Source organism: Odontesthes bonariensis, chromosome 14, assembly GCF_027942865.1.
Source record: "Odontesthes bonariensis isolate fOdoBon6 chromosome 14, fOdoBon6.hap1, whole genome shotgun sequence".
NCBI classification, from domain to species: Eukaryota; Metazoa; Chordata; class Actinopteri; order Atheriniformes; family Atherinopsidae; genus Odontesthes; species Odontesthes bonariensis.
In genome coordinates, this window is record NC_134519.1 from 33,010,052 (window position 1) to 33,035,604 (window position 25,553).

Genomic DNA, 25,553 nt, shown 5'->3' on the forward strand with positions numbered 1-25,553 from the left:
GTCCAACCTGGCATCTGTGAAGGAGTAATCCTGCATTTGCAATTGCTGCACACATGGTATTGTTTGCCCCTCTCTGACCTGGCACATCAACTGTGGCCCTTTTTCCAATTACATTTCGTCCACGTCGACGCCTTTTGGCCAGATTGAATCCTGCCTCATCTATGTATATGAATTCATGAGGGGCCTGGTTGGCATCCAATTCCATAACTCTCTGAAACAAAGTTTATGGAAATCTCATTACTGTATACCATACTGTACTGTAACCTATTACTGTGTAGGTTACCTACTTGCAAAGTGCAAAGCTTATAGAACTGGACATTGAATTGAATATACAGTACTATACCTGGATATATTGTCGTCGTAGCGCCTTGACTCTCTCACTGTTCCTCTCAAAGTGTCAATTATTCAATTGTTTGTTTATTATCAGCTGAGATTTATTGTTTTTGAACTGATATCACTGCAGAAGCAGAGGTTTTTATACTGTATTTAAGGTTTGGAATATTGTTTTTGCTATTGTGGGATGTTATGTGTTAACATTCGTAAATAATACAAAAACAATCCATCATTTTGTTGGGGGGTATAGCTTGTCTGTTAAAGGGGAACTCCAGGGCATTTGAAGCGCATTTCCATTGCTAGAGGTTGTCAAATACTGATAGTAGGACACAGAGAGCTGCAAATCTGCGCTCCCTGTGTGGAGATCGTGTGGAGATCGCGCTGTTCGCACACCCTGTCATGCGAGGCTAATACGTGGTGGCTAAGGGGCAAGAGCTAACCCTTCCACGTAAAACAACAACTTGCACACTGCAGAAACGTCACACCACTTTATAAACCATCCGACAATAAAGTCTACACACAGGGAGCGCAGATTTGCACCTGTCTGTGTCCTACTATCAGTATTTGACAACCTCTAGCAATGGAAATGCGCTTCAAATGCCCCGGAGTTCCCCTTTAAGGAAATGTGTTTGACTGCATATTGTGTGGAAACGACATGAAATGTGTGAATGGTATGGCCACAAAATACCGATGCTGTGCTAATTGTGTTTAGTTTTGAAAATGTGACAACTGTTTGGACAGAAGTTTGTTAGCGAATGAAAAAAACTGTAAGTTAATCGATATTTCACATAAAAAGGCTAGAAATCAACTATACTCCCTATGCTTGAAGCAACTAAAATAAAGTACAACTCCATTTTCAAAAATGATGTAAAACACAGAATACAAAGATTTTAAAATATTCTTGACTAAAAATAATATAAATACACAATATGATAATTTAATTCTGCCAGCCAGACTTTGAAAAAAGCTGTGACGTGACCATGTTTGACTATGTATGCTATGAAGCTATGGCTTTTGGATGGACTGGGTAGTCCAGCAGCATAACATAATAGAGATTAATAAAAAATAAAAAAAAATAGTCATTGAAGACAAACACTCTAAATAATCTGTTGCCTCAAAGCTTAAACTAAAATTAGTAGTTTTCATGAAAAGCTAATTTGTGTTTCACATACAATACTGTATTGATAAAGAAAGACTGAAGTCACTGTTGTGTTGTCCCAAACATTTTATTGCAGTTCCCAGAACAAATCTTTTATAGAAAAGTATGCCAATTCTCAAAGAAAAAAAAAATCCATCATTAAATCATAGTCACAGTCCACAGGGCAGTATCAGACTTACAGACTTTGTGGTTGACTAAACTTTGAGGCAGAATGGCAACTAATTTTTTTTATGTTTCTCATCCTAACGATCACATATCATTCCCTTCACACTTATTTAAACTGTCTTTTTCCTTGCTTGTAAACAGAACTGCCACACAAAGTTGCTGCAGTGTCATCGCTCTGCCATTTTATTAATTTATTGCTCTTCCTTTTGTGTTATAACAGAATATGTTTGTGCTGAAGAAACAGCCCCTTATACTTGCTTGTCAAACATTTTATGGCTTTTAAAAAGGCTTTTTAAAGCATTTTCAGAGTATCAAATTTATGTCTTTCCTTTTTAAAATAAATGTTTCTTTCAAAAATCTAGCTCTTTCTTGATAAAGAATGTTATCTTAAAGTAACACCAGAGTTTTCAACCTTAAACCTATCTCCTTCTGACTCATTTGTAGTACACAAACCTGGTCGCCTGATGTTTTTGGGGGCTTTTGATGGCGTTTCTGTGGCCTCTTCAACATGCCAACAAATTCATGCGTATGGCTGTACATGTGCCAGGCTTACATGGAGATTTGTTTTTATGACAGTGGTGTTACATCCAACAACTGTAGGAGGAGCCCACATTCCCACATTCTCTAGTTTTACTTTAAAGTGTTACAGTTCACATTGACTTAAAAAGTGTGGAAGTAAAACAGACCAACTAGAGTTATAAGACAAAAAACAAACGAAACAAAAACTTTACATCAATGGACTGTGTTTCATCCCTAACAAAAAACATGATAGTTAAAATATCTAAGCACTAGAGACAAAGTGGGACATTTACACCAAAAACTCAACTCCCATCAAATGCAGCGTGTTGTAGTAAATTCTATAACATATATATTTATCATTTCTACACACCCAGTATATATTTTTAGTGTGATGCTTGTATGTCATCCAGAACATAGGATTTTACACTTATATTTAAGTGTAAAGCAGATGTGGCCATGAAGATGAGATGTAAAATGCTCCTCGCTGGCTTTTTTAAATTTTTTTATTTTTACAAAAAAAGTTCAATTCAACATTCTGCGATGGCTGCAGGTGTAAGATGTTTGGAGCCTGCTGGAGCATGCAAAGCAAAAAACAGCACACATACATGCCAGGTTCAGTTCTGATTTCCAAAGAAAGGGGAAAGGTGAAAATGCCTTCAATTTTTCTTTTAAGAAGGAATGAGGCAGTAGTTACCATTTGAAAAAAAAACAAACACACAATTTAACTGTTAACTGGTTTTGGTCAGGTTTTTACATTAAAATAACATCTGTACTTGAACCCTCTGTGAATAACAGTTTAATTTAATTTATTATGATTATTAATTTTTTTTTTTTTTTTTTTTTTTTTTTTTTACAAAAGTGAAGTCCAGATCACAGAGAATTTAAATGCTTCCATCCTGCCTGATCCCACCACCATTGTCTACAGGAGCTGTCTACAGCTGATGTGTTGGGGAGAAACAATGTCTTAATGTCCACAGTGTCCTCATTTATATCACAGTTCAAACTCAATCAGCCGAGGATTTAAGTAACAACTTCAACTTATACCATCATCTTTTCATCATATAATATGAAAAAAAAAACAAATACACACGCAAACGTAGTCAGAGTTGAACAGTCTTTTGAACTACATCCTGAAACCTATGGCTCAAAGAGAGGAATGTATAGCAAAACACTCATACACAGCATTTGTTTTAACATATGGCTCATCAAGGGGTAAAGCTTACTGAGTGGTAAATTAGCTGTCTGAGTGAGGGGATGAGGAGGTGGTGTAGTGAGGATGGTGGGTGACAACACCTCACAACACCTTGGCATAGACTACAAAATTGACTGGAGTTTAACATATCTGCATTATTCAATCACAGTCAGTGTGAATGGGCAGAACGGATTTGACTGAATTAATAAGAATGAAAGATCAGAGTAGGTGATCAGAGCAGGTGATCAGAGTAAGGTTTAAGATTTTCTTGTCCCAGTCTTTAAAAAGTGAGTCTTCTTACTCTGACATAAGAACAAACTCAAGATTTGCCTTCAGCCATGAATGGCTGAAATATGAATGGCAGAAAAATTATGCTACACAAAACCAAATATCAATGAGAAGCTTCAAAATGAAGTCCCAGAGTTGTTTGTTGTAGCGGATACAAGACTGGTAAATTGGCTGGACAAGTATCGCATACACCCCTAAAACAGCCTGACACAAACACAGTAAAATAAAACACTCTAAAAAGAAAAAGATTCTTTGCTTAAAGAAGAAAGATAATGAAATACTCAAAGAACTTACAAGAAAGATAAAATGAGAAGAGTAGCATATTATTTAAAGTTTCATTCATTATCTTACACATTCACTAAAAGAAAAATTAGAGGGGGGGGGGTTATGAGTGTTATTATGACAACTCAATCTATGGAGATGCTTCAACTCTCTGAATGCGCTCAGATGGTGCAGATATAATGATAGTGGGTTTCTTCTCCATCATCATGGCGATTATTGCTGCATCTACGTTTCTGTTGGAAGCAAAAACAAGATGTTCTGTCAGTCTCTTTCAAATTTCACATGCATTAATTACATTGTATGTCGTAGGAGATAGCATGCTTTAAAATGTTCCTTGAACGTTCAACCCTTTTTCTCAAGAAAACAATAACTGCAAGTTTGTGAAATGTATGTGTGTGTATAAAATCAGCCCTATGCAAAGCCAGAACTGTGTATCATTGCACATTATCCATCATTAATAGAGATGGACAATAGCAAACCCAGGTTTCTTTTCATCACTGTAGCTGGCCTGCCAAAGAGTTTGTACCAGCTGTAAGAAGATAAAGGGTCAGGGGCAGACAGATCTCCACAGCAAAGAAGAGGGGAGTAAAGGGCATTGTTACAGATTCCCTTGAGTGATAACATAATTTATATAATATTTAGTTAGCACTATCCTACTTTCTTACAGGACCAAGTTGGCTATCACTTTCACGCGTAATTTATTTTATTATACTTGAAGGTACACAAGCAGGTAATGGTGAAGTAATGCGCAAATGAGTAACTGAACATTACAATACACCACTTTACTTGAGGGTACACAGAAACAGAAGGTAATAGTAAAGTGATGAAGTATATGTAATGAAGAATTACATATTTAATATTCGGTATGATTCCCCGCTTTGTTTGAAGGTACAGGAAAAGAGTCATTTATGGACAGAGAATAATTCTATAATCAGCCAGTGCCTTAGAAATAATGGCCAAGTAATCTGCTGAAAATGATGCAATGTGAAACCACTCTACTTTGCACTTTATATATTTACTGAAGATAGCCAAGACTGTAACTATCGTTTAAGTAATTGGGTCCTATTGAGTTATTCCTAATATTGTATTGTCCACCTGCTGATTCAGAGGTAATCCAAAACTCTCACGAAGAGACACTTTAGTATGATCAGCTAAATATATAATCATTCACTAATCATTGTCTAATGATTATTTAATATATGATATCCTCATCTGTTCTCTCCTTTATTATTTTTGTTTATCCTTCCTTCAGGAATTATTAGGGAAGAACTTAAATGTATTGATAAACTATCCAGTCGTTCCTAATTAGATTCTAACTTGATTTTTGGTGAAACGGTCATTAGTTGCCAAATAAACGTAGGTAATTAGTAAAATCATTAATTACTGGGAAACTATAAGTTTGGTCTTCATCCTACCTTGTTTTTTTTTGTAGAGTAACTAATCATTAGTTTCTTAATAAACCTGGGTTACAAGTTAATGATTAAATATTGGTTATTTATCAGTTTCTCATTTGTACCCTGGAAACAAAGCAAACTTTTGTGTACCTTATTATAAAGTGTTATGGTTCCCTGTAAAATCCAGAATATGATTAAAAAAATTCTTATCCTCACATATAATGGGAACTCAGAGTCATCTTTACAAATACCTGCATGACACTGCAGTTGTGGACTGTCAGAGATGGACAAAAGGCTGAGGACAGACAACTGGTTGACAGAATTGTGACATGGTGTTTCGAGGACCAGGTATAAGCCAAACAATATTTCCAGCAGGGAGAGTTGGTGGGGGACTACAGATACACTACATTGCCAAAAGTATTCGCTCATCTGCTTTCATCCCCATTCTTAATCCATAGGGTTTAAAATGACGTCGGCCCACCCTTTACAAATGTAACAGCTTCAACTCTTCTGGGCAAGCTTTTCACAAGGTTTAGAAGTGTGTTTATGGGAATTTTTGACCATTCTTCCAGAAGCGCATTTGTGAGGTCAGACATGTTGGATGAGAAGGCCTGACGCGCAGTCTAATTCATTCATTCTAATTCATCCCAAAGGTGTTCCATCGGGTTGAGGTCGGGACTCAGGCCTGTTAAGTTCTTTCACACCAAACTCGCTCATCCATGTCTTTATGGACCTTGCTTTGTGCACTGGTCCGCAGTCATATTGGAACAGGAAGGGGTCATCCCCAAACTGTTTCCACAAAGTCCAAATACCAAATCTCTTGGTATGCTGAAGCATTCAGAGTTCCTTTTACTAGAACTATGGGGCCAAGCCCAGCTCCTGAAAAACAACCCCACACCATAATCCCGCCTCCACCAAACTTTACACTTGGCACAATGAAGTTAGACAAGTATTGTTCTCCTGGCAACCGTCAAGCCCAGACTCTTCCATCGAATTGCCAGATGCAGAAGCGTGATTCGTCACTCCAGAGAACGCGTATCCATTGCCCCAGAGTCCAGTGGCGGCGTGCTTTACACCGCTGCATCCGACACTTGGTGATGTATGGCTTGGATGCAGCTGCTCGAACATGGAAACCCATTCCATAAAGCTCTCTACGTACTGTTCTTGAGCTAATCTGAAGGCAACGTGAAGTTTGGGGGGATCGATTGACTGCAGAAAGTTGGCGACCTCTGCGGACTATGCACCTCAGCATCTGCTGACCCCGGTCCTTTACGTGGCCAAACACTTCGTGGCTGAGTTGCTGTCGTTACCAAAGAACTGGACTTGTTGCACAGGTGGCATCCTATCATGGTACCACGCTGGAATTCACTGAGCTCCTGAGAGCGACCCATTCTTTCACAAATGTTTGTAGAAGCAGTCTGCATGCCTAGGTGCTTGAATTTAAACACCTGTGGCCATGGAAGTGATTGAAACACCTGAATCAATTATTTGGATGGGTGAGTGAATACTTTTGGCAATATAGTGTACTTGATTGTTCACCTGGACAACAGACTGAATTGGAAATTTCTGAGGTTCACTACAAGAACGCACAGTGCAGACTCTGGCAGAGAGTGCAATCTGTTTTGCAACCAAATGTTGGGGCACCAGCGTTATAGCCGGTGACTCAGGGAAACTGAACAAACAAGCCGGGGACTGTTCTTGGGGCAGTGGAGCTTATTATGAAGAAAAATATTGCAAAAGCTGCTCAACATAATGGACAACACTGCACTATCTATATAACATAGTGATCAAACAATGAATTGCTTTCAGTCAAGAAGCAATTAATAGTTTTTGTTTTAAAATTATTAATGACAAAAATGTTATAGATTCTTTATATTGCAAAATAATTGGAGAATTAATTGGATAATTAATTGGAGAATAATAATAATAATAATGATAATTATTATTACTATTACTATTATCAAATTCAATAAAACAGACAAAAACTGCAGAACCTTTTAGTTGAATAGGAGCAGGTCTTGTGGATCTAATCATCCAAGATTTTTTTCGAGAACAAGAAATTTGTCAGGCTTAAAGTCCAACTAAAGCAGGGGTCGATAACCTTTAACACTCAAAGAGCCATTTGGACCCGGTTTCCATGGAAAAGAAAACACTGGGAGCCGCAAATACTTTCTAAAATGAAGATATTGTTTTTCTACCTTTAAGCTTTGTATGAACAACTATAGTGTTGTGCTTACAAAATCAATGAAGTGCTACAGAGAAAATTAAAATGTATTTATCTAATTAACACCTTTTGAACTCTTATATAACTCTTAAATAATAATAAAAAAAACACGCCGAGTCGAAAGTCTCTTTCTCACCACAAATTAGGCATACTAATGCCCCTTTTCCACCGAACATTTTTGTACCAGTACAGCTCTACACGGTACGACTCTACCCTGATTGGGAGCTTTTCCATCGCGGGTTGAAGGTGGGACCCGTTACGATTTTTAGCACCGGCTAGTATCTGCTTCAGAGGTGGGTCTAGTCGGTACTAGCCGATACTAAAACGTCACGTGATCAGTGCTGTCCACTGATTGGTCAGGTGAAATTACGTCATACACGCAACGAAGCTCGGGGAGCTTTAAATAATCACCCGCCATGTATGAAAACACACCTGCGAGAGCAACAGAGAGTAAACAGAACTACGAATATGGAAGACCAGAGAAGGAAAGCCAACCCATGGACAGTGAGCGAGGTGCAGGTATTGCCAAAGTTTCCTTTCTTTTTCAAGTGTATTTCGTCTCGCCTCTTCTTCTCTTCGCCTGAAACCGACGTCACGTTAGTGGTAAACGGGCCGACTCCGCCCACTTCCAGGTCACGGTTTGGGTGGAAAAGGAAATGGTACTGGTGCCGTGTCGTGTCGTGTCGCGCTATATCGAACCGAGTAGAGTAGGGCTAGCTTGGCGGTGGAAAAGGGGCATATTAAAGGTAAATGTAAAGAGGTAAATGCAAATGAATCTCCCCAGGCATCATTAAACGTTCTGTTATAAACGTCAGATATTTTTCTTTTCTTACATTTCTCCATACTTGGCCTACCTGGGGTTTGAAAGTCTCGATAAATGCACAGCATTTTGGGGGGCATATACCGGCTTTCGGTGAGTGTGGCACATATTTTGAGCGAAGAAAAAGCCGCAGCATAAGGATGAAAGAGGTTGCCAACCCGCAAACTAAAGCAAATTCAGAGATTTGCACTGAAACATGCTACGTGTCAACAATAGTTGCTTAAATTCTACAAAAAAAACTTCAGTATATGTTGTGCTGAGATGTGGATTTTGACCATTAAACAAATTTCATTGATTTTTTTTATTTTTAGGAATGGTTTAAAATTAGAGCACAATGATGCAGCAGAGGAGATCTGGGCTAGAAATTGTTTAAATATGAGCAAAGTTGAAATGTGGTTCTGCAAATCCTGGAGGGGCCACACACGCCAAGACATAAAATCAAGTTTATAGATAGACTGTAGGGATGCACCGATACCACAGTTTTTAAAGCCGAGTACAAGTACAAGTACTTACCTTTTAGTACTTGCCAATACAATATGAGTACTAATCAAGGCCATTACAGTTCTTACAATTAAACACGTGGCAATCAAAGTTGTTACGTTACATTATGTGCCCATACTTATTGAGTTAAAATAGAGAACCAAATTTAGAGGAGTTAATATGGACAGCATAGTGGACCGATATTGTGCAGAGCCAATATAATACAGAGCAGAGGATCATTGTAAACACCCACCTAATTTCAGCTGGTAGCATCAGCCAACAGCTTAGCTGCATTGTTAGAAGTTTTGCACACCATGCCAATACAAGTCAGACAATTTAACAGACAATGGGCCTCATGCAAGAACCTTTCGTACGCACAGATTTGTTCTTAAATCGTGCGCAAATTCTCTTAAATCACTCGTACGCACGATTTAAGAACAAATCTGTGCGTACGAGTGATTTAAGAGAATTAGCGCATTCACCAATCTTTTCGTATATTACGTTTTCTTTCAGATACGAACAGAATTTACGGGTGATCCAGACCTGTCGTAGGAGTTTCGTAAAATAGTCCGCTGTTAATCGAATCAAGTTTGCTTGACTAATGGATTGTATATTTAATTACTTTGAAGCAATCATAAATAAATATATACATTATACCCCATAATTATGCTGACATTATTCTGTTTGACTTAAATGATGTACTAGTTGAAGGTTAATTTGACTCTGTATATAACAAGCTCAATGGGAAGTGTAACTTTCTGATTTTGGATGCCTTAGCGCGTCAGGCTCTTGGAAGAGACCGTGTAGATACCCACGTGGAGACAGACGAATGGCTGACGTTGCCAAGGACTGTGCTGCTGCAAATTAGGGATGTCGAAATTTAAAAAAAGTCTTGACCGACCACTGAGCCTCATTAGTCGATTAAAGTCGGTCACCGAAAATTCTATAAGTGCCATTTATGATATCTGTGTCCTGTCGCGCGTCTTTCTCTGCCTCGTGGAACAAGTTATGCCCCCATTTTAGAATGGTTAGGCTCCCATCACACAATCAATGTTAGTTCGTGCCCTTGGTATTATACATTTTCCCCAATCATTGACCACTAGTTCTAGGCGTACTTGTGGAGGAATAAGGGTTTTGGGTAGAAAAATAATTGCTGTGCCTGCGCAGACACGCACAGCCACACATTACGCGCAACGGCGCCCTTCCAGTCACGGTACTTTTTAAACACGAATCAAACGCGGCACCGAACTCGGGCTGTTAAAAGCCCCCGTTACAAAGTCACAAACAGAGAACGGTGCATTTGGCGGTGTTACAGGAAAGTAGGTAAACCAATGACTTCGTTAAAAAAAAAACTTACCGAATGCCAACAGCCTCTGCGGCGTAGCCTATGCTGCACAAAATCCTTTGCAATAAGTTCCTGTCGTCATGCCATTGAAGTACAGATAAATATATCACAACAAGTAGGCTAAGTTAGTCTTGTGTCTTTTGCCATTACAGTGTTACAATTGTCATTATGTCGTAGTCCACACGCAGCCACATTGGCTTTATTTAGGTTAATAGTGGCGATTTTTTTTTAACTGCGCAGACAGGACCCGTCATGTACGGCGTACAAGTTGCAACCGGTGTAAGAGAGGACCTCTGAGGAGGGCGCTACGTGAGCTCTGCTGCGGTTGTTCTTCCATCGTGGGATGGCTCATGCTCACATAACATTTCTAAAGATATAGTGAGGTTTTTTTTATTTATTTATTTATTTTTTTTAAACCGACGGCAGAAAAATTCTAACCGGACGACGTTGATTCGGTCAACCATCGGTCATACGGTCATCGGTTAACATCCCTACTGTAAATATGCAGCTTGCTAGAGCCACAACTCCAGAGAAGAACACGCCGATCAAACCCAATTCCACCACACGTCCAGGTCCTCACCACCCTTGTATTTTTGGCCACTGGAACCTTTCAGAGGGAGATTGGAGACAGATCGGGTGTGTCCCAGTCCTCTGTGAGTCGTGCCCTTGGTCATCAAAACTCTCATCAGTTTATCACCCATGGTACATCAAATTCCAATACACCACTGTCCAACAAGTACAAATTAAGAGGGACTTTCATGCCGTGGCTGGACCGCCAATCATAATCGGAGCAATGCACACATATACACATTAAAGCACCCGTGCTGTCGTGGAGCGCACTGAGCTGAAGGCCAGGTGAATGTGTCTCGATACAGCGGGGGCCAAACTGCTCAGAGAAGGCATGCCAGATTTGCACAATATTGCCATGAATGAGGGTCTCCACCTGAACCAGCCCAGGCAGACCAGAAGGTGTGGTGCCAGAGGACCCCCCTCATGGACCGCCCCATCAAAGTGCCATCATGATGAGGCAACAACTGATTGCACGGCTTTAGTTGCAGTCATCGAGCGCCTGGCCATGGTGAGACGTTTTTTTTTTTTTAAGCCATTTTCATATCAAACCATTTCTTTTTTTATTTTGCTGACATTACGAACTGCAGGTGACACGGAATAAACAGCACTCGTAATAACTTCCCATTTCTTCGCTATAGAAGGTCCCGTAATTCCACTGCTGACTCTGCTAAAAATGACAGATTTTCCTTTTTGGATCTCTGAAAGCAGAACTTCAATCTCAGATTCCCTAAACTTGTTATTTTTACTTCTTGATGCCATTCTCATGACTCAACACTCAACACTTCCTGGCACAGGAGCGAGGAAGCACATCTCCTAATATGGTATGATTTTGGGCGTGGAGTATGCAAATTTACTATCCTCGTGCACGTGCACGTGCACTTAAATACGCACGGGTGGCATTCATCATTTACGCAGGTCGTTTACACACTTTTTCCGAAGTTAAGAGCGTTTGTTGAATCTGACGTGGCGTGTTCGTACGAGACCTTACAAAAAAAGTGAGAGAAATTTAGAATAAAAATACGAAAATGATCTTGCATGAGGCCCAATGTTGGTAACTTACTCTACAGCTAGAAGATAACTTCTATTAACTTTTATTGAACTTTAAGTGTTTAACTTCTACAGTGTTCGTTTGTGATTTAATTTCTAAGCAGTTTAATTTGGTTAAGACAAACTCTGCCCTTTTTATCTCCTGAGTGAAGTAATTTTGAGCTAATCTGATATATGTCAGCCAGCATCCTCAGTGGATATTCCCCAAGTATATTATAGCAAAGAGCCAACTAATTTTCTTCTGATTTTGAAATGTAATTTTTGGTAATTGACTATTATTTAAATAATTTATGTTTGGTTAATGTAGGATAAATAACACATTTTCTATAATTTGACAAACTCAGACTGCTTATTTCTGCTTTAGGTTCCAACTAATTTCTAAATAGCATGTATAACTCAACACTGCCAAAGTTATCTGGTATAGTTAGCACAACCACACAACACAGAAACAATATTTTTGACTACCAAGCTGGTTGAAAATAGTGTTTACCTGAGGGCTCTGCTTGAATCCTTTCCTCTGTCTCAAACTCTGCTGCTGCAAATAAAGACACACATGCAGAAACAAGACAAAAATTAAAAAAATTAAAAAATCAATTAAATCAACAAGATATGTCTTATCAAAAATGTGTTATCTTTAGCAGACCAGTGTGTATACACACCTTTCTCTACTACGTCCTCTACGTCTTGTACTGCTTCCTCTTCAGTGTCCATGAATTTAGGGACAAAAAAAAGAAAGTAATTAAAAAACCAAGAGCAACAGCAATGTTCTGCACTGGTATACTGGTATACTTTCTTCTCACCTATTACTTTTTGCTCATCCAAATCCTCTTCCTCCATCTCTGCTGCATATGCAGCATCTCGTACTTCTTCTTCGATAGGTGCCTCTTCCACTTCAATTCGCTCCTCAGCAGCTTCTTCTGTAGCAGCTGCCTCATCCTCAACAGTGGGTTCCTCCGCAGCTTGATTTGAGAGTGTTGCCTCCTCATCAGTATTTTCGAAAGGCAGTGACCCCTCTTCTAATGCCACACCCTCAACACCTTCTTCTGTGGCTGCATCCTCTTCAGTAAGCTCCTCTGAATAAGCTTCCTCATCTTCCTTTGGTTCTGTTAAATCCTTGACAGCATTCTCTGTAGCTGCATCAGCAGCCTCCTCTGCAGGTGCCTCGGGAAGATCAGCCTCCTCCTCTTCTGTTACTGCTACTTCCTCAACAAAATTTTCCAAAGGTGCAGCCTCCTCTGCAGGTTCCTCTGGGAGATCACCCTCTTCCTCTTCTGTTACTGCTACTTCCTCAATAAATGTTTCCAAAGGGGCTGCCTCTTCTTCAGCAGCCTCTTCTGCAGGTTCCCCTGGGAAATCAGCCTCCTCCTCTTCTGTTACTGCTACTTCCTCAACAAATGTTTCCAAAGATGCTGCCTCTTCTTCAGCAGCCTCCTCTGCAGGTTCCTCTGAGGGATCAGCCTCCTCCTCTTCTGTTACTGCTACTTCCTCAACAAATGTTTCCAAAGATGCTGCCTCTTCTTCAGCAGCCTCCTCTGCAGGTTCCTCTGAGGGATCAGCCTCCTCCTCTTCTGTTACTGCTACTTCCTCAACAAATGTTTCCAAAGATGCTGCCTCTTCTTCAGCAGCCTCCTCTGCAGGTTCCTCTGAGGGATCAGCCTCCTCCTCTTCTGTTAATGCAGGAGCACCCTCCTCTTGTGTAGTTGGCTCCTCAACAGCTTCTTCGAAAGCCGCTTCTTCCAAAGCAGCGTCTTCCTCCTCTACGGTCTTAGCTACCTCATCAGCAGTTACTCCCTGCTCCTCGGTAAAAATAGTGAAAAGATTGAGAATCAAGAGTAAGACCCTTCACAAAACATAACTGAACCAACTGAAATTATATATGGTTGACGTTCATCTGAACCGGCACCTGCCCAAATGTTACCTCAATTTTATTATGCTATAATGCAGAACCGTATATCAGAAACAAGTTATTATAAACAAGTCTTTAAACAGGAAAGATGGGAGGAAGATCTAAAGTTTGTCAATGAATTATTGACAAAAATCACAGAGACATTTAAATAAATTATTCCTGAAATTAAATATTTTTCTCAGTTCACGTTGCACATAATATGTTGCACATAAAAGTTTTTAATAAATCTGGAGTCATTTCAGTGTAGAGAGGGCAAGCTTAAGCTAGAAACCTGTGATGGCATAGCATCCTGAAACATCCCATAGTTAAGCTGCTGTAGGCCTAGACTGCTGGGGGGCCTCATCTGTCACACCTTTCCTCACTTTACTCTCTATTTTCCCCGTATAATTTCTCAAATGATATTCTGTACATGTGATTAACAGGTCATTAACTTGTGTTTCCCTGTTCCAACAGGTATCCTTTGAATGGTGTTACAGTGCTTTTCCCCCCTATTTTCTGTCTTCTCAAACCCCAGCGGATTGAGCCGGATGGCCACCCTTCCTGAGTCTGGTTCTGCCAGAGGTTTCTTCCTGTTAAAAGGGAGTCGTTCCTTTCCACAGTCGCCTCGGGCACGCTCAGGACTGAAGACAAGTTTCGGTGCAATCTGTTGGTTTCCTTAGCTAGGAAATTGTTTTTGGATTGGCTCTTTATGAATGATTTGGATTATTTAGAAATTAATTATGATTACAATGAATTGAACTCCAATTGGCTTGAATTGGACTATACTATTTAAGTGCCTTGAGATGATATTTGTTGTAATTTGGCGCTATATAAATAAAACTGAATTGAATTGAATCAAGAGCAGTATTTTATCAACAGCTATATAATTACATTGACAAGGGATGACTGCGTCTTCGTAAAGCACCGCAATCTGGAATTCAAATAATAAATGTACATTTCTTTGATAGAGTAATTAATGCAGAGCAGTACATATGTCAGCCAGCATCCTAGCTGGGTTTTCATTGCCGCTTTTAATTTTCATTCACAAGATGCAAAAAAGGTGAATAGAAAAATTAAAAAAAAAGGTTAAATATCCACTAATGCGCGAAAAAAAGTTTGCTTGATGTAACTTTTTAAAGAAGACGTGATGGACGTTAGGGAGAATAGAAAAAAGTTTTGCATCCAACTTGGCAAAGCTTCTAAGGTGTGTCAGAGCGGTTAAAAATATCTATATTAAACAGAGCAGAAGCTCCTCAAAACAGTTTTCTATCTTCATTTGCCCCCTGCCACCCCCGAACAGATCTGAGGCCGGTTTTGCTTGAGGTCTCTCCACTGTCACCAACCAACCCTGGTTGACAAGGGGATTTAATCCAACAAAAAAAAAATTATTTTGTGAATACAACTATGATGAATTGGGCAGATTTGGACTGAACTGGATCATAACTTCTAACTGGACAACAATGAAGTGGATTATGGATGGAAGTAATTTGACTTTTGTGTCACTTGTTCTCCGTTTGAAGTGTTTAGATTATATATGTTGTGAATTAGCGGCATATAAATAAACTAAATTGAATTTAAATTAACACACCACTATTGTGTGAGCATGTGTATTAATGTGAATGCAGCAGTTTAGAATTGTGCAGTGTTGAAAGTGATGTGTAGATATTACAAGGTCAGACCTAGTCATATTGTCACTGAAAAATGTAATGTTTTAAATGTTAATTTGCCACCACATTATCTGAAGTGTGTTTCATATTGCTGACCAGCGTTCTCATGTGTTCAATGGCATGGGTGAAGTACATGCTTGCGTTTATCTTTTTTTTACACTTCCATACCACTTCAATTCTTCCATACATCCCCACCTCTTCTAATGCAAAACAAGTAATTAGAAATCATTGATGTCAGACACAATGCAAAATAATGAAACCACATACCTCCTCCACAGGGACATCCTCCTCTAGGACTTCTGGATCCTCCTCAATCACCTAAAAAAGCACACACAATTAAAATGCCATTATCAGGTTCACAGAAAAGTCAGAAGAAAGTGATTACTTTTTTTCCCCATCAACAATCGCTGAGTCAACAGGAGAGCTGCGTCCATCATAAAAGATCCCACCCACCCCCAACATGGACTGTTCACACTTCTCCCCTCAGGCCATAGGTACAAAATGTGAAATGCAAGACCACCTGGCTCAAGAACTCTTTTTTTTCCCCACTGCCATCAGACTACATAACAGCTACTAATTTTTTTTACTTTACCAATAACCTGTTGTATTTTTGCACTATTCAGTGTATATATATTTATTATTTTTCTTCTGTTATTTGTATTTTGCATTGCATTTTTTTTTCTTTTTCTATTGTTGTTATGCTTATATTTTCCCCTTATACGTTGTATTATACGTTGCATTCTTCTTTCATTTGATGTGTTTCATTTGTTAGTATTAATTGTAGTTTTTCAATTAAGCTGTCCTTGGCATTGGCAAAAGGGAACAGTTCGTTGCGGCACCTTTTGGAGGTTTTGGAAGTTCAGAGGTCGGTCGCCATCTAGCGGATGGGGCTATATGAGAATTTTCCACTCAACAAAGTTATGAGTTACAAACAGAAGTGGACAGACGGGTTTTTCGCTCCAACACGCTGCGAACTGTGGATTAATGAGTTGGTAACAGTCCCGAGACACTTGAGTCCAAGAACAACAACCTCAGTCTAGCTTGAATTTGGAAGCAAGAAATTAAAGCAACACGAGACAAGTTTGTAAATCTTAAAACTATAAGCTTCTGACCTGTTTTAGAGTACACTGACTTTTTTCTATTTACATTCAACGCCTGGAACTGACCACGAGCACCTGAGGACAGAGATACCACAAGTTGTGACTTGGGTTTCCTGCCCCACACCACAAAGTTTTGCATTGTGATGGCATCTTTGTGACGTCTTTAACATGATAACATCTGTTTGGCTGTAAAGAGATTTTTTTTTTTTTACATCCCACAAATGTAGTGGGAACCAAAGAGCAAAAATAAAAAAAAGAGAGACAAATTCTTGAGTGTTACTTTAAAAGTCATTCTGGTCTTTGGCAGGAGAAGGTGGGCCCACAATGTTGGAACAGAGAGTTGGCACAACTATGGATGAAACTGCTCTCTCAGGGATGCAGGGGGCACATGTGGGTGACTCTGATTACCCCCAAGGTAAATACCTATTTGTGTAAATCACAACAAACGTGTTCATACAGTTCCCTTGTGCTGAAGTGCACCGGGAAAAGGTGAGGCTGATTAAGACATTTCACACTTTACGCTTTGGGTTGCATGTTGGGTTTTTCAACATTTATACACAGAGACGATCAGGGGCTTGTTAGAAAGAGCTGTAGTTTAAGATCTTTCTAACAAGAAACTAACGTCAACCACCGACTAGTAATGATGCTGTGAGGACGGGATAGAAATTGGGGGTGCACATGCTCATTGCACGTCACGGGGAATAATATTAGGACAATTACACAGATAGTTACTCACCAAGAAGCCAACCATCGCGCACAGTGCCACCTTGTAGTCTGTTCCCAACAATGCTGTTACTCAGAATGTATGAATCGTGCGTTGAACCAGGCCACCTCGCTACAATGTTGGTTAATTGCATTTGCGCATCACATATGATTTGTACATTGATCAAATGAAAATGACTCTCGCTGCAAATTACGCTCAATGTTGGCCTGTTCAACTGCATTGTATGGGAATTTGATATACCTGGCTGAGATACCTGGCTGTCCCACTCGGCTGGCATGGCTCAGCACAGGGTCGACTGGCAAAGTCCCAATCGGTTGGCCAGCTCCCTCTGGAGTGCCCCGGTTGCTAGGAACCCTGTGTGCACATCACCTGTGGGCACAGGCAGCGCATGGCTCCTCGCTGTGTTGTGTCTGTGCACATTTCCAGGAGGATTGCCCTCAAATGGCTGATGAGCCAGTTACCATCATGTGTCAGCGAATACTCTGTCTAAACACACGCTCTCTCCGAATTGCACCTTTTGCGATTGGAAGGTATTCGAGTGTGTTCGACCTTCTGGAGGAGCTGTGGACTTCTTCCAAATCCAAACCCCTGCCAAATCTGACCAGCGATGACATGTTTAGCCGCATGTCGTCCTACAATCGCTGGTTGTCTAGATGGTGTCCAGCAAACAACGTGGGCTACATAGATAATTGGCAATCTTTCTGGAGAAAACCTGGTCTGATGAGGAGAGACGGCATCCATCCCACTTTGGAAGGAGCAGCTCTCATTTCTAGAAATATGGATGAATTTATTTGCCACCCTAAAACATGACAACCCAGGGCTCAGACCAGGATGCAGAGTTGTAGTCTTACACACTTCTCTGCAGCTTCCCACCTGCTGCTACCCACCCAATCGATAAACACAAAAGGAGCAAATCCTCTTGTGCAAAAAGAAATTGTTAAAACAAAAACTTTAACTGAACAAAAACATCAAACTATTAAATGTGGTTTGCTGAATATCAGATCTCTCCTTTCGAAGTCTCTGTTAGTGAATGAGTTGATTTGTGATCATCATATTGATATATTTTGTCTTACAGAAACCTGGCTGCAGCAGGAGGATCATGTTAGCATTAATGAAGCAACTCCCTCTGACTGTTTAAATGTTCACGTTCCTCGAACCACAGGCAGAGGAGGAGGAGTGGCAGCTATTTTCAGATCAGGGTTACTCATCAGTCCCAGACCCAAGATTAGTTTGAGCTCTTTTGAATATCTGATTCTCAGTTTTTCCCACGCAAAGTGGAAATCCCAGAAACCTCTTGTGTTTGTTGTTGTGTATCGTCCACCTGGCCCTTAGTCTGAGTTTCTGTCTGAATTCTCAGAGTTTTTATCCCAGTTAGTGCTGAGTACAGATAAAGTCATTGTAGTGGGTGACTTTAATATTCATGTAGATGTTGAAAATGACAGCCTGAATATGAACTTTAATTCTATTTTGGATTTTCTCAGAGTGTACACAGACCGACTCACTGCCTTAATCACACCCTTGATCTTGTGCTGACTTATGGCATTGAGAGTGAACAGTTAACAGTGTTCCCTCATAACCCTGTCTTATCTGACCATTTTCTGATAACCTTTGAGTTTACATTACTTGACTATACAGTTTCTGAGAAGAAATTTACGTATAGAAGGTGTCTATCAGAGGATGCTGTAACCAGATTTAAAGAATTAATTCCATCATCCTTTTCTTCACTGCCATGTGCAGATATGACAGAGGACGACTACCTAAACTTTACTCCAGCAGCACTTGACTCTCTTGTTGACAGCACTATAGTTTCAATGCGTACAGCACTGGACAATGTTGCCCCTCTGAAAACGAAGGTAATCAGTCAGAAGAGGTTGGCTCCTTGGTATAATTCACAGCTGCGTGCTTTAAAGCAGACTGCAAGAAAGCTGGAGAGACAGTGGCGTTCCTCTAATTTAGAAGAGTCTCAGTTAGTCTGGAAAGATAGTTTAATAATGTATAAGAAAGCCCTTCGTAAAGCTAGAACTGCTTATTATTCATCATTGATAGAAGAGAATAAGAATAATCCCAGGTTTCTTTTCAGCACTGTAGCCAGTCTGACTAAGAGTCCGAGCTCTGCTGAGCCAGTTATTCCTTTAACTCTCAGCAGTGATGATTTCATGAGCTTCTTTATTAATAAAATTGTTTCTATCAGAGAGAAGATTGATGGAGTCCTTCCCACTATTATCAGTGATGTATCATCAAGTACAGCAGCTTTAGAAGTATCTTTAGAACCTGATTTGTATTTAGACGGCTTCTGCCCAGTTGATCTCTCTGAACTAACAACAGCAATAGTCTCTTCTAAACCATCAACTTGTGTTTTAGACCCAATCCCAACCAGACTGTTCAAGGAGGTTTTCCCATTAATTGACACTTCCATATTGGATTTGATCAATCTGTCTTTGTTGACAGGATATGTACCTCAGACTTTTAAGGTTGCTGTAATTAAACTTTACTTAAAAAACCTACTCTTGATTCAGAAGTGTTGGCTCATTATAGACCTATATCCAATCTCCCTTTTATGTCTAAAGTTCTTGAAAAAATAGTTGCAGCTCAGCTTTGTGATCATTTACATAGAAATAATCTGTTTGAAGAGTTTCAGTCAGGATTCAGAGTGCATCATAGCACAGAAACTGCACTGCTGAAAGTTACCAATGATCTCCTCTTAGCCTCTGATAGCGGACTTGTGTCTGTGCTTGTCCTGTTGGATCTCAGTGCTGCATTTGATACGGTCGATCACAGTATCTTATTACACAGACTTGAACATGTTATTGGGATTAAAGGAACTGCATTAGGCTGGTTTAAATCATATTTATCTGATAGATTTCAGTTTGTTCTTGTAAATGAAGAATCTTCCTCACACACCAGAGTGAGTCATGGAGTTCCCCAGGGTTCTGTGCTTGGACCGATTCTTTTTACTTTATACATGCTTCCATTAGGTAACATTATTAGACAGCATGGCATAAATTTCCATTGCTATGCTGATGATACTCAGCTGTACTTATCTATAAAACCAGATGAACCCAATAGGTTGGTCAGACTACAAGCATGTCTTAAAGACATAAAGACCTGGATGACTCAGAACTGTCTGCTGCTAAATTCAGACAAAACTGAAGTCGTTATCTTTGGACCTGAGCGTTTCAGGGAGAAATTGTCTAGCTATATAGTTACTCTAGATGGTATTTCCTTGGCTTCTAGTTCTACAGTGAGGAACCTTGGAGTTATTTTTGACCAGAACTTATCATTTGACTCGCATATAAAACAGGTTTCTAGGACTGCCTTCTTTCACCTTCGTAATATTGTTAAAATCAGGAACATCTTGTCTCAGAGTGATGCAGAAAAACTAATTCATGCATTTGTTACTTCAAGATTGGACTACTGTAATTCTTTATTATTGGGCTGTCCCACATATTCTCTGAAAAGCCTTCAGTTGATCCAAAATGCTGCAGCCAGAGTTTTGACGAGAACTAACAGGAGAGATCATATTTCTCCAGTTTTAGCTTCTCTTCATTGGCTCCCTGTTAAATTCAGAATAGAATTTAAGATTCTTCTCCTTACATATAAAGCTCTTAATGACCGAGCTCCATCATATCTTAAAGATCTCATTGTAAGATATTTTCCTAACAGAGCACTTCGTTCCCAAACTGCAGGTTTACTTGAGGTTCCCAGAGTTTCTAAAAGTAGAATGGGAGGCAGAGCCTTCAGTTATCAGGCCCCTCTATTGTGGAATAAGCTGCCAGTAAATGTCCGGGAAGCAGACACCCTTTCCACTTTTGAGACCAGGCTTAAAACTTTCCTTTTTGATAAAGCTTATAGTTAGGGATGGCTCAGGTGATCCTGAAACATCCCATAGTTAAGCTGCTATAGGCCTACACTGCTGGGGGGCCTCATCTGACACACCTTTCCTCACTTCACTCTCTTTATGTATATGTGATATTATTATGGTCATTAACTCGTGTTTCCCTGTTCCAACAGATATCCTTTGAATGGTGTTACAGTGCCGTGGCCTGCTCATTTCCAAGGACTGGAAATACTCTCTTTGTTCCCTCTTGCAATTCTCTCCCTCCTCCTTTGAATTTCATGCTGTCACTGTCTCTCACCCAGTCAAGCTCACCATCGCTGTAGTTTATCGCCCACCAGGCCCTATTGGGGACTTCCTGGAGGAGCTGGACACTCTTGTTGTCTCTCACTTCCCTGATGATGGCTCCGGCCTCATCCTTCTCGGTGATTTCAACATCCAGACAGAGAAGCTTCACCCTCTTGTTTCTCTTCTCTCCTCCTTCGACCTAGCTCTCTCCCCATCTCCTCCTACCCACAAGGCTGGCAACATACTGGACCTTATCTTCACCAGGCACTGTTCTAGCGCCAACCTCTCTGTCACTCCCCTTCATCTCTCTGACCACTACTTCATGTCCTACACCCTCTCCCTCTCCCTCTCCTCTCCTCCCTCCCGACCTCCCCCCACCCACTTGGTATCTTCTCGTTCCAATCTCCGCTCTCTCTCCCCCACTGACTTCTCCTCTTCTGTTCTCTCTGCTCTGCCTGCCCCTGAATCTTTTTCTCTTCTTTCCCCTGACACTTCTACTGATCTTCTTCTCTCCACCCTGTCCTCCTCTCTGGACAAACTCTGTCCCCTCACCTCCAGGCCTGCACGCTCAGCTCCACCTGCCCCATGGCTGTCGGACTCAGTGCGTACTGAGAGGCGGAGCGTGAGGGCGGCCGAGCGCAAATGGGGGAAAAGTAAACTTCCTGAAGACCTTCTTGCCTTCCAGTCCTTGCTTTTCACTTTTTCCTCCTCTCTCTCTGCTGCAAAAACTACCTTCTTCTGTAACAAAATTCAAACTTCTGCTTCCAACCCCAAAGAACTCTTCCAAACTTTCTCATCCCTCCTCCAACCCCCACCCCCTCTCCCCTCCTCCTCCCTCCTCCCTGACGATTTCGCCGACTTCTTTGACAAGAAGGTTAACAATATCCGATCTTCCTTCCCTCACCTCCCAGCTGTCCACACCACCCACACCTGTCGCTCTCCCACTCCTCCCTCCCTACCACCTTCTCCCTCCCTCTCTGTCCCACTTCTCTCCCCTCTCTGCAAATGAGGTCCTTCACCTTGTAACATCCAGCCGCCCCACCACATGTTCCCTTTACCCAGTCCCTTCCCCTCTCCTTCATTCTGCTGCACCTGATCTTCTTCCTTACCTGACCCACCTCATTAACACATCTTTGACATCAGGCTCTTTTCCTTTTGCTTTCAGGACTGCCAGAGTCACTCCTCTTCTAAAGAAACCAGCTCTTGACCCTTCAGAGATCAAGAATTACAGACCGGTATCCCTTCTACCCTTTCTGTCCAAAACTCTTGAACGTGCAGTCTTTAAACAATTGTCCCCTTACCTCCACCAGAACAACCTCTTGGATCCCTACCAGTCCGGGTTCAAGGTGGGCCACTCAACTGAGACGGCCCTCCTAGCAGTAACTGAGTCACTCCAAACTGCTCGAGCTAACTCTCTCTCCTCTGTCTTGATTCTCCTGGACCTGTCTGCAGCATTTGACACAGTGAACCACGACATCCTTCTCTCTACCCTGGAGGGAATGGGGGTTTCTGGCTCTGCACTCTCCATGTTCTCATCCTACCTGACAGATCGCTTCTACCAGGTCACACTGAGAGGGTCTGTGTCGAAGCCACGTAGGCTCACCACCGGGGTTCCCCAAGGTTCGGTCCTGGGTCCTCTTCTTTTCTCCCTCTACACATCATCTCTTGGTTCTGTCATCCACTCCCATAACTTTTCCTACCACTGCTATGCAGACGACACCCAGCTGATTCTGTCTTTTCCCCCTTCTGACACCCAAGTGGAAGCACGCATTGCTGCGTGCCTGGCAGACATCTCGGGGTGGATGTCGATGCACCACCTTAAGCTCAACCTGGACAAGACTGAGCTGGTGTTTCTCCCGGGGAAGGGCTGCCCATTCCGAGATCTGGCCATCACCATGGATTAAGGCTGGGCGATATATCGATATTTAAGATATATCGATAGATTTTTAAATAAGATATGGAATTAGACCATATCGCATATATCGATATAGTTAAAATTTGCGCTGTAATACTTGTTTCAGGCAAGCCGTTGATCAGAGCTCTCTGCACTGCTTCCCTTGCTCCGGCTCCGCCCCTCCTCTTTCATGCACAGAGGGGGGAGGGGGAGGAACACTCCGGCACTCTTAAACAAACATGGAGAAGGCAACAACACCTGCGGAGCATACAGAGGAGAGCCCCTTGGTTGGTAAAAGAAAAAGCAGTGGCTCAATCATTTGGAGATGGATAGGATACAAATTGTCAGACGAGCAACAAAACCAAGCTATATGTAGGGAGTGCCATAAGCACATTGCAGCCAGTGCTGGAAGCACTACGAACCTTTTTTAATCACTTAAAAACGTGGCACAAAGTGCAATATGAAGAGTGTGTGAAACTGCGTGCTGCAGCAGCCACAGGCACAAGCCGTCCCCAACCTGACAAAGCTCCAACCCCAAAACAAAGCTCACTGCAAGCTTCATTTTCCCGCTGTGTGCCGTATGAGAAAGCGTCAAGTGTCCTTTCACATTGCCAAAGACATGGTCCCTGTTGCAACAGTGGAACAGGTTGGGTTCAAAAAGCTTATTAAAAAGCTGGGCCCGAGATACGAGCTTCCCAGTCGCAACTATTTTGCACGAGAAGCACTGCCGCAAATGTATAGTGAAGACGGACAGAACGTTGCGGACCGGCTCGCTAACGTCACCCATTTTGCGTTGACCAGCGATATGTGGTCAAGCAGAACCTGTGCGAACCTTATATGAGCGTGACAGTTCACTTCATGCAAGACTGGGAGATGAAAACAGCTTGGCAACTGGTTGAGACTGTTCAGATAAGCTATTAAATTAACAAAAATAAACAGGTAATCTCAAGCTGATGTTTAAAAACGTTTTTCTTAAACTGAGCACTTTATTTTGTTATCTCTTTATATATAAATGCTGCCCTCAGAAAAAGATTTACCTATTTTATTTTATAGGCTAATTTTATTTAAGATATTTTTTTTATTTAAATGTGCACCTTACGGAGCTTTGTTATACAGTGTGTTATACAGTGTTTATGTTTACATTTTATAGTGAGTTTTCAATGAAACTACTCGTATTTGGCTTTGACTGAGCATTTCATATCACAGCTCTCACTTTGCGGAAAAAAATATCGGGATATATATCGTATATCGATATTCAACCTAAATATATCGAGATATGACTTTTGGTCCATATCGCCCAGCCCTACCATGGATGACTCTGTGGTGACATCAACCCGGACCGCGAGGAATCTGGGTGTGACCCTGGACGACGAACTGTCGTTCTCGCCAAACATCGCATCAGTGACCCGTTCCTGCCGATTCCTCCTCTACAACATCCGGAGGATTCGCCCCTTCCTCACCGACAAGGCAGCACAGGTGCTCATCCAGGCTCTTGTCATCTCCCGCCTGGACTACTGCAACTCCCTCCTTGCTGGCGCCCCGGCTTCTGCCATCAGACCTCTGGAGCTGGTTCAGAAAGCTGCTGCTCGTCTGGTGTTCAACCTCCCCAAGTTCTCCCACACCACTCTCCTTCTCCGCTCTCTACACTGGCTCCCTGTAGCTGCTCGCATCCAGTTTAAGATTCTGGTGCTGGCCTATAGGGCAGTGGAAGGAACAGCTCCTTCATACATCCAGGCTATGGTCAAGCCCTACACCCCCGCCCGACCACTTCGCTCTGCGGCCACCAGGCGCCTGGCTGCCCCGTCACTCAGGGGTCCCTGCGCACGATCGACATGGTCACAGCTTTTCTCTGTTCTGGCACCCCGATGGTGGAACGATCTCCCGACTGATATCAGGACAGCTGAGTCGCTGTCCATCTTTCGCCGCAGGCTGAAAACCCACCTCTTCGGGAAACACTACCCTGCTCCGTCCTAGTTCCTTACGCACTTATTGTTTCCTCCACCACTGGCACCCTCTATATTTTCATTACCCCGTACCCGAACCAGGGTTTGAATCCCATTCCTGCTTTTCTTACCTCTTTTATTTCTTCCCCTACCCGAACCAGGGTTTGCATCCCATTCCTGCTTTTCTTACCTCTTTTATTTCTTCCCCTACCCGAACCAGGGTTTGCATCCCCACCCCGCTGTGACTGGTGTGCAGTTGGTGAGAAGCTGAGGTACCTGACTTATCGCACTTACTCTAGCACTAGTTTTGCTCTTAGCTGTTTGGTATTGGAAGGAAATGCACTTATGATTTCTTGTGACCTGAAGTTCTTTTGCCTACCGATGTTGAACGCACTTATT

At 41.5% G+C, this 25,553-nt stretch overlaps 1 protein-coding gene and 1 pseudogene across 7 annotated transcripts in view; one reads left to right on the forward strand and one right to left on the reverse strand.

The window, feature by feature from the left end:
- Window positions 1-1,540: 1,540 nt before the first annotated feature.
- Window positions 1,541-25,553, reverse strand: part of asph (aspartate beta-hydroxylase) — a 61,120-nt gene continuing 37,107 nt past the window's right edge. For 5 of the 7 annotated variants that reach the window (XM_075484084.1, XM_075484081.1, XM_075484087.1 and 2 more), the window contains 5 exons: window positions 15,638-15,688; window positions 12,619-13,612; window positions 12,478-12,516; window positions 12,309-12,353; window positions 1,541-4,171 (listed from right to left, as the gene is read on the reverse strand). In XM_075484084.1, the coding sequence (XP_075340199.1) occupies window positions 4,164-4,171; window positions 12,309-12,353; window positions 12,478-12,516; window positions 12,619-13,612; window positions 15,638-15,688 (1,137 nt within the window). In that variant the 3' untranslated portion in view covers window positions 1,541-4,163. The remainder of the gene's footprint in view (window positions 4,172-12,308; window positions 12,354-12,477; window positions 12,517-12,618; window positions 13,613-15,637; window positions 15,689-25,553) is intronic. The other 2 variants (XM_075484082.1, XM_075484083.1) reach the window with 2 other exon arrangements.
- On the forward strand, window positions 21,198-25,190 carry LOC142399430 (uncharacterized; annotated as a pseudogene).